Source organism: Takifugu flavidus, chromosome 11 (assembly GCF_003711565.1).
Source record: "Takifugu flavidus isolate HTHZ2018 chromosome 11, ASM371156v2, whole genome shotgun sequence".
Classification (NCBI taxonomy): Eukaryota; Metazoa; Chordata; class Actinopteri; order Tetraodontiformes; family Tetraodontidae; genus Takifugu; species Takifugu flavidus.
The window spans coordinates 6,839,483-6,853,846 of NC_079530.1; the positions used below are offsets into that span (position 1 = coordinate 6,839,483).

The 14,364-nt window shown below is 43.9% G+C and overlaps 1 protein-coding gene across 2 annotated transcripts; it reads right to left on the bottom strand.

The window, feature by feature from the left end:
• Positions 1-18: 18 nt before the first annotated feature.
• ugp2b (UDP-glucose pyrophosphorylase 2b) lies at positions 19-14,138 on the bottom strand. Of its 2 annotated transcripts, none has more exons than XM_057047437.1 (10): positions 13,886-14,138; positions 11,906-12,033; positions 11,423-11,530; positions 8,021-8,206; positions 6,031-6,164; positions 4,084-4,381; positions 3,614-3,811; positions 1,961-2,203; positions 1,757-1,861; positions 19-1,566 (listed from the first exon to the last, which is right to left on the bottom strand). In XM_057047437.1, the coding sequence occupies exons 2-10, from the start codon at positions 12,002-12,004 to the stop codon at positions 1,459-1,461; spliced, it is 1,479 nt and encodes a 492-aa protein (XP_056903417.1). In that variant the 5' UTR covers positions 12,005-12,033; positions 13,886-14,138; the 3' UTR covers positions 19-1,458. The 2 variants fall into 2 exon arrangements, with proteins under 2 accessions (XP_056903417.1, XP_056903416.1); XM_057047436.1 differs by lacking the exon at positions 13,886-14,138 and adding an exon at positions 13,176-13,810.
• Between the last annotated feature and the right edge of the window lie 226 nt (positions 14,139-14,364).

Sequence of the window (14,364 nt, forward strand, 5' to 3'; positions counted from 1 at the left end):
AAAAAGAAGAGACGGGTCTTGTTATATTGCACTTTATTCATCTCAGAGGGGGCAGAACTGGTTTGAGACCAGCCGCTATCACAGAGCCACTTATTGCTTTCAGGTCCACGTCTCAAGTATTCTCACTGAAACCATGAATATTAAAAAAAAAACACTAAAGAATAACGCACCTTCTGTTTGAAGATAAAACGCGGAGGACTTGACAGTGAAATGGTGGCAGTGAGGTTGCGCACATTAAAATGGAAAAAATCAAAACAACACACAACACTGATACAAGTCTTCCTAATCTCAAATCTAATCAACTGTGATAACATTTGAATGCGCAATCATCCCTTTTGGAATAAACATTCAAGGGTTCCAACAGTCCAAAACAGACTTGGTTCAGACAGGTTGTAGTTTCTTGACTATGGCACAGAGGACGGGGAGATGTTGTTCGGTTGTCGGGTCCCGTGATGTCACTACATAATCCACTTATCTCTTTATTGTAAATGCGCAACAAGTCTCCTTTGCCTGGCAAAAATGGAAATAGACAAGATAATAATATAATTAACTTCATAACAAAAAAAAGATCTGCAGACAATCAACAGCTGCTCTTGAAAGGAGGATGACGCCACCCAAGATTCTTCTATTCTAAATAACGGACTGAAGACCGAGAGGCAAAGCAGGATTATTTTAATGGAAAAATGGAACTGTAAAGACCGTTAGACCAACACATCTGGCTTAAGGCTTTTATGGGGTCATCAAGGCCACGAGCATGAAAATTTGAGGTCTGAAGGGAGTTTAACAGAGCCAGGACGTCTGTACGTGCATTGATTTAACATACTTATCTAATATTATTCACTACGGGCCAATTCACACATCTGATGTTGTCACCATGTGACTTAATGAATAACTGAGGACATCCCGTTTAAACTCGCTTCCACCCATTAAGTTGTTCTGCTGGGTGTTGCTGGAGTTTCGACCTCAGGGATGTTCTGGTCATTGGTTTTTCATGCATTTAAGGGTTTAATGCCAATCACAGCTGATTTCTGAAAGCCTATTTAAAGAGTATAAGCAAAATTGTGAAAATCTGTGATTTGATTAATTCAGATATTTATTTTCTGACATGTAATTAGTGTCCCAATAAATATAATTAATATAGTACAACGATCTACTGTTGTGGGTTTTATTCACTGGCAATAATGAGTTGAAATTACTAGTTTTGATAAGAATAAAAAATAAAATCTGATTTGTTTTGATCTTTAGTAAATATTACAGTTTCTGTCATACTATAAGCAGCCTGTAGGGGGCAGTGCGCTCCTAAGCGTTGACTGCAGCTCGTGCACTTGTAGCTACGCAGCAGCCTGGAGGACAAAAGGGAAACTAAATTCACAATGCAAGGAAATGAGACATTCCGATAACACGACTGGGAGGAAGCCAAATAGGTCAGATGATGGTAAGACTGTGTGAAACAGGCTGTCAGTGGTCCATGATGCGGAGGTTCCCAGAAACAATTTTGTTCTCTAGCATGGAGCCGGCTGGTATGTCGATCCGGTCTCCGTGGTTAGCGATGATGATGACGGTGCCCTGGGAGGAAGAGGAGAAGGAGCATTACTATCGATCATGAAGAAAGATTATAAAATCTCAAGCAGGTCAAGAAGAACGTAAAAGGGTTTTCTCAACGACGGAATGTTATTATTTTGAAAGTCAGCCAATGGGTGTCACCGTACTCCCCTCAAATCCTTTCAGATGAGATTAAAATACTCTGGGCACTTACTTTGAGCGAAACATTTTTTCCAAAGGTCACGTCTCCAGAAACGGTGAGGTGGTCGAGCTCCAGCATGTCTGGGATGCTCTCGAAGCGCGTCAGGTACTCCTGAACCTGAGCAAACCAAGCATTAGCGGTAGCGGCGTTAGTCACAGGAGGTCAAATCTGAGATCAGGGTTACACATACTGGTACGGCAAGTGTGACACGGTTACCTTGGTGAAGGAGCATCCCAGTTTGACGTGCGGCGTTGTCGGGAACTCCCTTTTGGGGCTCATGGTGAGCGAGCCGGCGTCCAGGCTGTACAGGTTGGACATGACCAGCAGCAGGTCTGACGTGGTCTTCACGGGCAGGAAGCGGCTGCGCGGCACGTTGATGCCGAGGGCGTTGTCGAAGGATTTAATGGCCGCGCCGACCGCCGTTTCCAACTGGATGATGTTCAGCCCGCCGTCAAGAGTCTGACAACCAAAAGGGGAAAATATGTTGATGTTTTTTGTTAAGGAAATGACGAGCGGCTCTTTTCCTGGAATTCCCAATGTGCTTGTAAAGTGCACAAAGGATTCAAGGACCTCGGCTTGTTTGACATTTTTTGGTGGCAGCAAGAAGTTTCAAAGTATCAGACTGACGGGGAAGCAAACGGCAACATCTGAATCAAATCTGCTCAGAATGCTACTCAAATACGGTCAGATAAATATTCCATGATTCCTGTAGTGGATACAAATGTAAATGCTCAAAAATGTAAAGCCCTGATTTTGAGAGGTGGGGCTGTGATAAGACGACCTTCAGAACTGCTGACTTCTGCGCACAGTGAGATTAGGAATGGCCTTTACAAGGACAGCGATATTTGTTCATTTACTGTCACATTTCTAATAAAACATAATTACAAATGAAGCAGTTTGGGTACTGACAGCTCCATCTCCATTAAAAGTTTGCTTTTATTGACCTCTTAACATTTATGATACATCTTATCTCTGGCAGAAGCAGCACATTATTAAGTAAGTGAACGGTTTAACATATTGAGCCGCACCGCCGTGGTACCATTCTCTTATGTAACCGGTACAGAGCAAAGGTCCTTTATGTAACAGTAGCAATGTCAGTATTTTCGTATTTAGAGCCAGGGGGACACACAAGGACATCTGCAGGACATGTGGGGGTCAAGCTGGGACCCAGCAGCAAAAGTCATGTACTGGCTCATCAAGCCGCATCATGTCAACACAGTTTGTTGACAGACCTCAGGCTAATACACAAATGCTAATTGCTAATGTGTGCATTTGTCTAGTCCATTCGTGGAACTGCAAGCCTCTAAGAAGCCTCCATGAGAAAGTGTCATTCTACTGCATTAAATATGATCTGTCCTATAGTTGCGAGAGGAACACATTAAATTTTTACATCTCTAGAAGGTGTCAAGGAGCCAAACAGGACAGATTAGCCACCAGAGGGGTGAGCAGAAGCCGGTTGGTCTGCAGCTCCCTTTGTATTCAAAACACAGTCAACACACAAATGGAAATAAGTCAGAGAGGCTTTAAAACGTGGGCATGCTGGGGTAGATCGGCGAGAAATGATTTATTCAGGAGAGGTCTGTGAAGAGGAGAGAGGCTGCTCGACAGGAACAGGACAAGTTTCATAACAGGACAGGAAGGATGCAGGAAAAGCTGAGGGATGATGCTATTCTGAGAGGTTATTGGATTCACCTGAGGTTCACCTCGGCATGTTTGCTCTCTAGAACAGAATCCTGTTGATTTATTGTAAACGACTTTGCCCTGTCAGGGTTTTGAAGGCAACATTCAAGAATATCTACTTTCTCTTTTTTAGGTGGGAAAAACAACCCTCAGAAGCACAAGAACACTTTTCTGCCTTTGTTCTCTCACCTTGGGGTTCACGATGATCTCCATATCCATCATACTCTGCTCCTGCAGCCTCTTGATGGCAGCCAAAGAGATCCACAAGTTGTTGGTGTTGAAGATCTTGAACTTGGAGACCGACTTGAACTCATCCACGTGGGCCTTTGGAACCTGGGCGATCTCCAGCAGACGCAGCTTCCCATCATACTGGATCAGCGTGCCGCCCTGGAAATCAGAAAACGCTGTTTAAAAATCTCCAATTTGGTTCTCAACAGAACCAACTCTGTCTGCCCTGTTAGATAAGAGAACGGCCGAGTTACAGATTAAACAGCAGAACACAAAGGTTTGAGCGGCATGAGCCCAACGATATCTTATGTTGACTAAAACTTGGCCAGCCGATGGATAACAAACCCATTCACGAGTCACAAAGTGCAGACAACATGAAAAATATCAGCGCTCGTTACGTAACACAAAGCTGACACAATCTCCTTCCGTACCTTCACATCGGCGCGCGTCTTATCCGTCACCTCCATGATGAACTCGCAGCGCTTCCCGTTGGGCTGGCTGACCAGCTGGTGCAGGATGTGGAGGTCGACCGTGGCCCCCAGGTTGTCGATGTTGGACACGAAGATGTACTCGCGGCCCTGCGCGATCAGCTGGTCCAGGAGGCCCGAGTTGTAGAAGCTGGCGTAGATGTCACCGTGCCCGGGAGGGTACCAGGCCTCCGCGTTCGGCCCCTTCATGCTCAGGTCTGTGGCCACCGGGAGGAGGGATTCTTTGTTGATGCGGGGGTACCTGTGCAGAAGAGATGAGTCGCATCCAATGTTCCCTCTGATTTTTCATGTGTCTGAGCAGACACACAAGCTCCCTGAGGACCACTGTGAGCAACATCAGATGGATACGCTGTGGCCCCACACCAGCATCACGCTTGTTCAAAACCTCGGATCATAGCAAGTTACATGGCTTATTAAAAGAATCAATTTCTTTTTTACTTTGGCTTGATGAGTGGATGTGTCTCTGTCCGTTCGTTTCACCATTATAAGGGATTAGCATTTGTGTCTCTTAACTCCGCTGCACTGCTGTTAGCTAGCTAACGTGCACGGCGAGTAAAGGCAGGGCACGTACGCAAACACTGTCAATGCTGATTGGCTGCGTAGCGTAGGTGTATCGGATTATTGGCTGGACACCTGTCGCTCATTGAGTTACGTTGCGAAATGGTACAGAAAACAATATTAGTGGTCTAATTAACTAGATTATATTAATTCTAAAATGAGATATTAATTGATACTGTACGTTTCTGTTGGATTTTATTTTGTGCGCTGCATAGTCTGAGTATGTGCAGGCAGTGAGCGATTGCGCAAGCGCGCAGCTTAGAGGGAACATTGGTCGCATCCCAAACATGATCATTCATCTTTAGAACTTAACCCTGAAGCCGCGAAGCAAAGCCACTTGGGAAACATTCGCCAGCTGGCTAATGAGTAGAAGGGAGCAGTGGACACACACCACAACTCCTGATGCAAATGGCGCCTCATTCGCTGCCAAAATGTTTCAACAAACTCGCACGCAAGTCGCTCAATTTGGTGCAAAAAGCAATGAGCGGAGAGGAACTAAATTGCTCTATGCTCAATTAATATCAAATACAGGCAGAATGGATTTGAGCATGGAATAAAAACTGTTTTTTTTTATGTGGAACTTGGTTTAGTGAGCTCACCACCTGCTCAACGCATCATCAAACAGGATAAGGAGACCAAAAAGCAACTTATTCCTTCTTTAAAAACAACTCAAATAAAGTCTAACGGTTTAGGTCACTTTCTTATCAGGCGTTTTGTGTTAGAAGTACAAAGAGAGAGAGCAGCTTTCATACGTTTGAGGCAGCGAATGCCCCCGTAGCACCCACATCATGATCGCTTTACCCACTGAAGTGATCAAAGCTCTGAGAACGATCTGCGTCAGACCCCGTTAACAAGCCTCCAGTAGTGTTTTTGCCAGTTTTAGGGATTTTTCAGGGTGCTGAGGAGCCGCTCAGGTGAGAGGAGACGTGGTGTTAAACGCTTGGAAAGTCCCAAAGAGAAGCTTTGATATGAGCGTCTCGACTTTGAGCATTGTTATGACACTTCAGTGTTTTAACCATCATTTTCTCTGCATTTGCGGTTCATATTTCAGCTTCTGCCAACTCTTCCTCTCTGCCCTTTTGCTGACAGAATAAATGGTAAAAGACTCCTAGGCACAGTATTTCAAAGCAGGCTGGAAAAATGAAGTTTTACTCGACTGACAAATTAAAGAAAATAAGGCATTAAGTATTGATGGTGTTCCATTTTTAAGCTATGGAATCATAGCAGCCCTCACTTAAGGGCTTTCCCATCAAAAATAGACTTATTTATTATTCAAAAGACTTTAGTTCAGGCAGCATGAACTCAGCAATCTTCTGTTTGAGGTCTTCTTACCTGCTCTGGTTGAAGGTGTGTATCTTGACACGGTGGTGCTTGTACTTTTGGAGGATCTTCTTCGTATCTTCATCCGTGTTGAATGAGTTCATGAGCACCAGCGGCACGTCGGTGTTGTAGGTTTTGTTCAAATGCTGCAAAACATTTTTTATTTCAAAAGGGCATCATGAACAATGTCAGAGACCTGAATGTGCAAATGATCAAAAGTCGTTGAATCGTCTACAAACGTGAAAGATCTGTTTAAACTCTTCGTTATGTGGGACTGGTGTGATACTACAGGATGTTTTCAACCAGAAAAGCTCTAATGTGGCCTAAACCTGTGCACCTGTTACGTGTGCTGTTTGACTAACTTGGTGAGGTCCTTGGTCCAATCGGCAACGTTAGCTTGATAGAACGTTGAGTGAGAAGTGTTTGTGTGTTGGTTAGACTTTAGTCTATAGAGCAGCACACAAAAACAGGACAAACATGGCGCAGAAGATGAAATGCCCCAGTAACAGAACAATATTAGCAGCAACCGTCCCCCCGTCCACAACTGACTCTCTAGTTTGCCTGGAAACTCCGGTATGTGCGAGTGAGTAGCGTGCGCAGCCCATGCAGGCTCTTGACCTGACAGGAAATGGATGAAACTGCAAACAAACCGCTGAAATGAACACCGAGTGCGTAACTTTGACTGTTCTGAAGATTAACTCTGCAGTTTTATCTTAGAGGCTGAAAGAGTAAGACGTGTTCAGCTGGGTGGTGCAGTTTCAGCCTGAATTCTGAGGTAAATGGTTCACACTTAATGAGCTTTGACACAATGTCTTGGTTAGACGTGGGTGTGCGTCAGTGTGAGTGTGAGAGGGTGTGTGTGTGTATGTGTGTCTGTGGGACCCATTTTCCTCTCTTTCTAAATAGGTTGATTCAGTCAGAAGGTAACCTGACCTGCAGAAAATGGAGAGTTCTGAGTGGGGACACAGAGAGCAGTGTGCTGGGGGATGGGTAGCCTCCCAGCACAAATACACACTTTAAGCTGCAACACATGCCGAGTGTGATTGCGTAAAAATAAGGCAACCGCAGACGCGCCAAAATAGTGTATCACCTCTGACTCAACATGATAACATGGACTCAAAGCTCAAACGCTACTTTACTTTGCATTCTTGTGTGGGCACTGTAGCAACTCATTAACCAAAAGCACAAATGGTGGGCTTATTTTGTTGTGTCTTGTTTGTAGCATTAACAAATAACCGCACGAATGTTCAGACACAGCCCGGTCTGATCCGGCACACAGGGCTGCTCTGTTCCCCTGCCAACCCTGCAGACCTGCCAGCCTGCACACCAACACATCCTCTTTCACTGCAACTCCCCAAAGATTGGATTCTTTTCAGGAAGACCTTCAGCTTTTTTAATCAAGCAAATCGGCCTCTTCCCCGGCGAGCCGCAGTCCCAGTGCCAGGAGGACGGCAGAGCTGTTGTCTTTAAAACTATAAATAAGTTATTGTGCTTCACTCTGCTCAAAATGAAAGAAAAAAAGTTGATTATTTCGGAAAAAGGTGTTATAGTAAGAAAATAAAACCCAATAATCTGCCTGACGGTGTCCAAATTAAACAAGGTCACAGTGTAGCTAATTATTTATTTAATTACATAATCCTGTTGACATTTGACTGGTAAACACCCCTTCCTGGAAAATGATGACGGTCCTCATTTTTGACCTTAAAGCAGATGCCACATTTAAATGTTATGCACTGTTACAGTCGAACACCTCACATGGTTCTTAAAATCACACCGGATGACATGTCGCAGCTGGTGCCAATCTTTCTGATTCAACGGCCAAGTAACGCACGTAGGTGTGGGAGCTATGCTATGTGTTAGGCAACAGAGTTCAGAAAAAAACAACCCAGAAGGAAAAGGATGTCAAATGTCTGCAGTCAACGGTTTTAAACACAGCAAACCTCAATTTCATTTAAAGCCAGTTTGTTCCCCTCCTCTTTAAAGGAAAGGCAGATGGCCGTACCTCAATCTGCTGCACTGTCAGGTCCAGAAACGTGTTCTCATTGCGCACGCTGATCAGGCTCTTGGGGCCCTTGCAGCCCATACTGGTGCCCAGGCCTCCATTCAGCTTCACCACCACCAGCTTGTTGAGGCTCTCGGCGACATTGTTCGGAAGGCCTCGGGCGGCGATTTTATCGTAGGGTTGAATCTGGAGGAAAGAGAAGCAACCAGAAGGTTGGAGTAACAGTCGGCTCATTTATTCATCCATTCTGTCATATAAAGGGTCGATAGAACACATAACACACTTATATGTAATGATTATTGACATTGTCTCCTGATAAAGGAGAGCGCTAAACTCTACTAACCTACATTCACAAGGGAGCAGGGACGCTCGAGCTCTTGGTGTCTCTCAGAAGAGCTGCTAAATTCAACAACTCGCTCATTGTTTCACCATTCATTTAATTTGCTATTGCCTGCAAAGTGGCTGTTTTCATTCATAATTTATACCCAGGACACCATCTGTGAGTCAGGAGGACCGTAATTTGGAGTCAATTTTTGTTTCACGGAGGTAACACACCGCGGAGACGGCAGCAGCTCAGGGTGGGGGCTGGTTACCCAGCAGCTGAGAAAGGCAACAGATTAAACCGGCGTGGTATTGTCTGCAGGTATACAAATCATTTATGAAGTCTGAAACTGAGAGGAACATCAAGAGGCCTCATTAAGCACATTCCCAGATGTTGGCAGCATGTGTGAATCGCCCTGCACTGCTGAGTTGCCGATGACCAAACAGTGTGTGTTTGTGTGTGTGCGAGTGTGTTTCCAGGACTGGGAAAAGTCCTTCAGTGTCCTTCACTGTCCTTGCTCGCCATCCCCAGTGAGCGACGGCAGACACACAACAGACAGTGGCTCCTCTAAGGTTCTCCCCCCTTCTCATGTCACAGAGTCTGACCCCAAGCCCCCACACGCCTGCTGCTCACTCGCTGCCCTTCACGGACAAACACAGGGACAGTCGAGGGAACAGAAAAAGCTGTCTGTGCAGGTGTTACTCGTGAGTGATCGAGTTGGGGAACGCGGAGGAACCTGCCTTTTCACATGAAACAAAACTTGTTTACTGTGACAGGAAGTCACATGGTAGCAGGAAGGCTGCAGCAGCACCAACATAGTTAATACTTAAGTACCTGTACAGTTTAAGAAGTACTTAATGTGCTTCGCTGTCATTTCCACGTCTTCTTATGCTGCTCCTGCTTTTTACGTAATGCTCAGTCTCACTGCAATTGTCATGTCTTTTCACTACATATTCGTCGCCTCCGACCTCTCTCCCTTCCCCACCTCCCTTTTCTCCCTACGAGGACGTTTGGGATGCACTCGCTCTGCGCTCGACACAGATGGAAGACAACAAGACAGATCTGGCTGTGAGTGAAAAGAAAGGAGTGCCAGATGAAAAACTGAGGAGGTTCTGTCGATGTTCAGTGAGTCAGAAGCCAAAAAACAAGTCAGACGGCAACAACTCTGGCGCAGAACCAGCCGAAGCCTCGGTGGAAATTGTGACACACTGTTTACTGTTATCCATTATCATTTACATCACGCTGACATCTTTCACAGCTTTACAGCCAAATTGGAACAGATAAATTAAGCTCAAAACATGTGGATTAGACTGGTTAGTCTGTCAGATCAAAATAGTAACAAAGCTGCAGCTATACTGTCCCCCCCAGATTCAAGCTCTCCAACATCATACATGTTTAATGCCACGGGTGTCATACATGATTCATGGCAGAGCGCTGCTTTTATTTTCGCTCCACGTGTCATGCTGGTTTTGAAGTTTAAACATCAAAACCTTTCTCCGTTGATATGGAATGTTTGCTAGCTTTAAATACAACTAATGCCAGATGCCTCAGTCAAGAAGATAACATTATACATATAGCCTGCTCATAGTTCACTCTACTTGCATTTGGGTGTAATATCAGATCGTGGCCAAGGACATGATGCCACTATTTTACTTTTCCTTCACCTGGAAATGTTTTTTCCCAGAAACCCATTTTGTAACAGTTGAGTCACAAAAATCTGGTATTCCGGAAACTGCAGAAAATAGCCGAAGACATCCCAGCTCACAGGAGATAAGGAAGTCCTGCACATCCCACTGGGACACTGATAATCTGGCAGGACTGTGTCCTTCACCCTCTTCTGATCTGTCTGACAAATGCAATAAGTGAACTCTTTCTGCTGGGGTTTCTGAGTACAGTGAGACCTCTACTTACAAAATTAATTCGTTCCAGAAGTTGTTTCGTAACCTGAAAATTACGTAAGTAGAGACGTGTTTTCCATGTAAATGCCCTGTTCCAAGCCCCCAAAAATTCGGACATAATTTTTTTTAATAAATCATAAAAATAGATCAAAACATGTAACAAATACATGTTACAATAAGATTACCGCACACTAAATGTAGGAATTCACTTTATTACAGGCTAATCTTACATTAGCCGTCATTACTAGCAACGAACGTTAACACTTGTGGTAACACCGCCATCTTATAGACAAACATACGAACACCCACAGTAAATGAGTGAAACGAAGGTGATGCTGGGATACACACAAACTTGTACATATTGACGTCCCTCCTAGCCAATGGGATGACAGGAATATGCTAGGCAATAGCCAATGGCAGAGCAGCTACAAGCAAGTTTGCGTTCGCTAAACTCTGCGAGCTGCGAGTAGCAGCGGTAGCGTATCTTTTCCTTTCATATCCTGAAATTTCTTTCGTAACAAGAGGAAATATTTTCCCATTGAGACGTTTCGCAACCGGAAAATTTCACATGTAGAGACGTTCGTAAGTTGAGGTCCCACTGTATTAACAGAGGGATTTAAGCTGTAGAAGACTTCCCGTGAATTCTTAGAGTTTTCACTGAAGTCCCTTTTCACTTTGCTGTCAGTGACGATCACATTAGCTGGCTCACACACTAGCTTCGACGCTGCTGCGGCTGCGGGACGTGTCGCAATAGCGAAAATTTTTAAATGAACAAGAACTAAATTCACGAGAAGTGACTGTTTTCACTGGAAATGCATCAGGTTCCTCACTGTTTGTTTCTAAGACAATCCATTTAGTTTAATTGTAGAAAAAATACACATGGAAGTCAGACTGACATAAATTCAGTCTTCACAGAAATCACGTGCAACCTGGCAGATTCAATCAAAAACATAATCTAGAATCTAGGTTTTTGATTGAATCTAGATTCTATGTTAACGTTCGATGAGCGGAAGTTCTTTTTGTGTCTGAGATAGCTTACTGTTCTGTCTCAAGCCCACAATACCTGCCTTTGTGCTCAGATTAATAATTTTGTACATGCAGAACATTGAACATATAGTTCATGTGTATACACACACACACACAGAAATGCAGGTGTGTGAAGCAGGATCCAGATTGACATACCGAGTCCTCCGGAGGTCGTCGTATCTTTATCCACTCCACCGAAGGCCCCTTCACCTGCAGAAATCTGTGGAAGAGATTGCTGAAGCCCTCAAAATCTTTCCTGGACACCTGGAAAAAAGACAAAAACTTGTTTACATGCCAAAAGAAGACTGGTGCAATCATTTTCCTCGAGAAAAAAAGTCAGCATACAATTTAATTCAGTCTATAGATCACTAAAAATGACAACCAAACATATGGTTACATATGGTAACATAGCTCATTTTCCTTTAGAGTTTTAAGGCAGAAAAAAGGTCCATAGAATTTCTTTCACTTCAAACTTTCTTCCAGTATGAGTTTTTCTTGTTCTTGTGTATTGGCACTTTCCCCAGTGACAACTGAGTCACTTGTATTTCCCGTTTATGAGTGACGCAAGCAACATCTAAATCATAACCAGATGGCTGGACAGATTCAGAGGGTGTGGGGCTAGAGACTTTATGAGCGGACCTCTTTTTCAGGCCCAGTGGTGGTGTCCAGCAGCTTCTCTAGCTCACTGTGCATCGAGCTCTCCAGCTGCTGCCGCATCATTTCCTCGAACTGAGCCATCCCTCTTTCTGCGTCTCCTTTACACAGATCTGGACAGGACAGAGAGAAAGATGGGCATAAGCTTCTGTAACATAACATAAAAATACCATATTTGGACATGTAGGCGTATATAATATTACTTCTGTTTCAGCAGCTGAGCTGCTATACACTGACATACTACTTGACCCCAAAGGAGGTGGAATTAAAGTCACATAGCATGAAAAATACGAGCAGAGATGGAATAATCTACAGATGACTGCACATCTGTTGTCCAGACAAAAGAATACAGACAAATTGGTTGGTTTGCACTGTAAAGCTCTGACAACATAGTTATCCTTCCTAAAACCAGTTACAATTAACCAGGCCTGACAAATGAGTCTAAAGTAAGCCAGTCAATATTTTTTATTACATATTGTGTTTCTTACCCATTATTACCTTTATCAATGAACACACAATGTGTGATATAAGAACACAAACATGAGTCAGAGAAACGTCAATGAGGGTTTATGTTTTTTGTGGCAGCGGATTTGTTTGATGGATGTTTTAATACATGAATGACAAGAATATAAATTAATATTTCTCGCAATTGCGAGCTTCAAAAAGCTCACAATAGAGCGAACCCTTTAATGTCAACCAAATTCAAGCACATTTTTGGTGTTCTCACGCTTGACCGGAGGTAAATCTCATCAGGAATGCAAATTATCATGAGTTGTACACTTATCATTCAGTACTATTACTATTGTTTAGAATTGATGCGGGTCAATAATAACAATGCTACTACTATTACTTGTACTAAGAATGATAATTTACTTCCCCTGTGAGGACATTTGCTTCTGTCATCCCTGTGAAAGACGTTTTCCAATAAAACAGACAATGCAAGATAAAGAAATCAATTTGAATTTGCAGCTGTGATGTCGCGTTGCAGCCAAAATGCTTTTTGCACACAGTTTATCTTAAATGCAGCTTTCATTTCGAGGGTAGCAGCTGGAACTCTGGGTGAAGATGGTGGGGAAGGTCTTAAAATCTGAATTGGAACACCGCATGCCTGGCACTAAATGAAATATGCACAAAAATAATTGACAGCTGGTGCTTGTTTGATATTTACATTTAAAATTAAAATAAAGCTGGAAATATAATCGACACGGTCCCATGTCAGTTGAAATTGACACAAACCCTCCGCATAATTACTTACCTCCTAGACAAAATTCCATTTTTTTTCAGGTGCCAAATTAACCGATCTAATTTAAAAATTTACAAATGCAGCAAAAGCTCCAGGTTAAGGATTCCAGAGAAAGATAAGAAAAGGATCTCCTCCGAGACAGGTAATCGTTCATCGGCCCCTGGAAGGTCCGGGTCACGTCGTAGCAGAGAAAATACTGATCCCGGATCTCCGAGGAGGGCGAACCAGCGTCTGTGGCTGGGGGTGTTTCAGCAAGATCCTCCTGCCTCCGACTTTCCACCCAGAAAGCATAAACCACGTCATAAATTCTTCTTCTGACTTCCAGCCCCCCGGTCATGGTTTCCACCATTTGCCTCGCCCACTGCTTTCGATTTATTACCCTATTGCCAACGGGTCGGCGATTTTGGGGGGCTGACTCCCACCCTTTAAAGCAGCTTTCCCTGCGACATGTAACCGAAGAGGAGCCCCGGCGGTAACCGTTAGAGGGCGGAGAACCGACCGGTCGGTGGGTATATACGGACATGGAGCCGTTAAAGCCTTCAGTAGAATCGAACAAAATAACGGTGGTTCTCTGAACGCCACAAGAAGGGCAACGATAGAGATAAGAATGGATAAACATATTATGGCCCTCTTATCAGGAATTCCGTCATGGCTCGCTTGGGTAATAGTGCAGTGTGAGGATAAACCTAAAAAATTGCTCCTGGTTTAAACCCCTTTCTTACCTAAGGACTGTAAGATGCTGGCGGAAGGAAAGTCGAAGGAGTCGGCCTGTTCTGAAGGACCACTGCGATCCCTCGCAGGAGTCAACCGGAAGCAAAGGCGGAAGCTTTCTGTTACTATACCTGCGTTTCACCCCCGGAGCCCCTGCAAACCGGAGCAGAGGGGGTTAAAAATACAATATATAATTAAAGAAGTTAATGGTGACTAGTTTTGATATATTTCACACGATAGTCTCATTCCTGGACGAGGCGAATGAGGAGGGAGCAGGAAGGTTTCAGCCAATAGGAACCGCTGTTGTACTGTGACGAAATTGGCTGAGCCAATAGGACTCTGCTACGTGGAACAGCGACGACTTCTGGTTCAAGAATGAACAAATGTGGAAAGTAAACGAAATAAATACAAGAATGCATTGGTTTTGCATCTGAATTAATGATCTATAATAATTGAGCTTAGAAATAAATTCGCAGATCTTTTAGTCAGT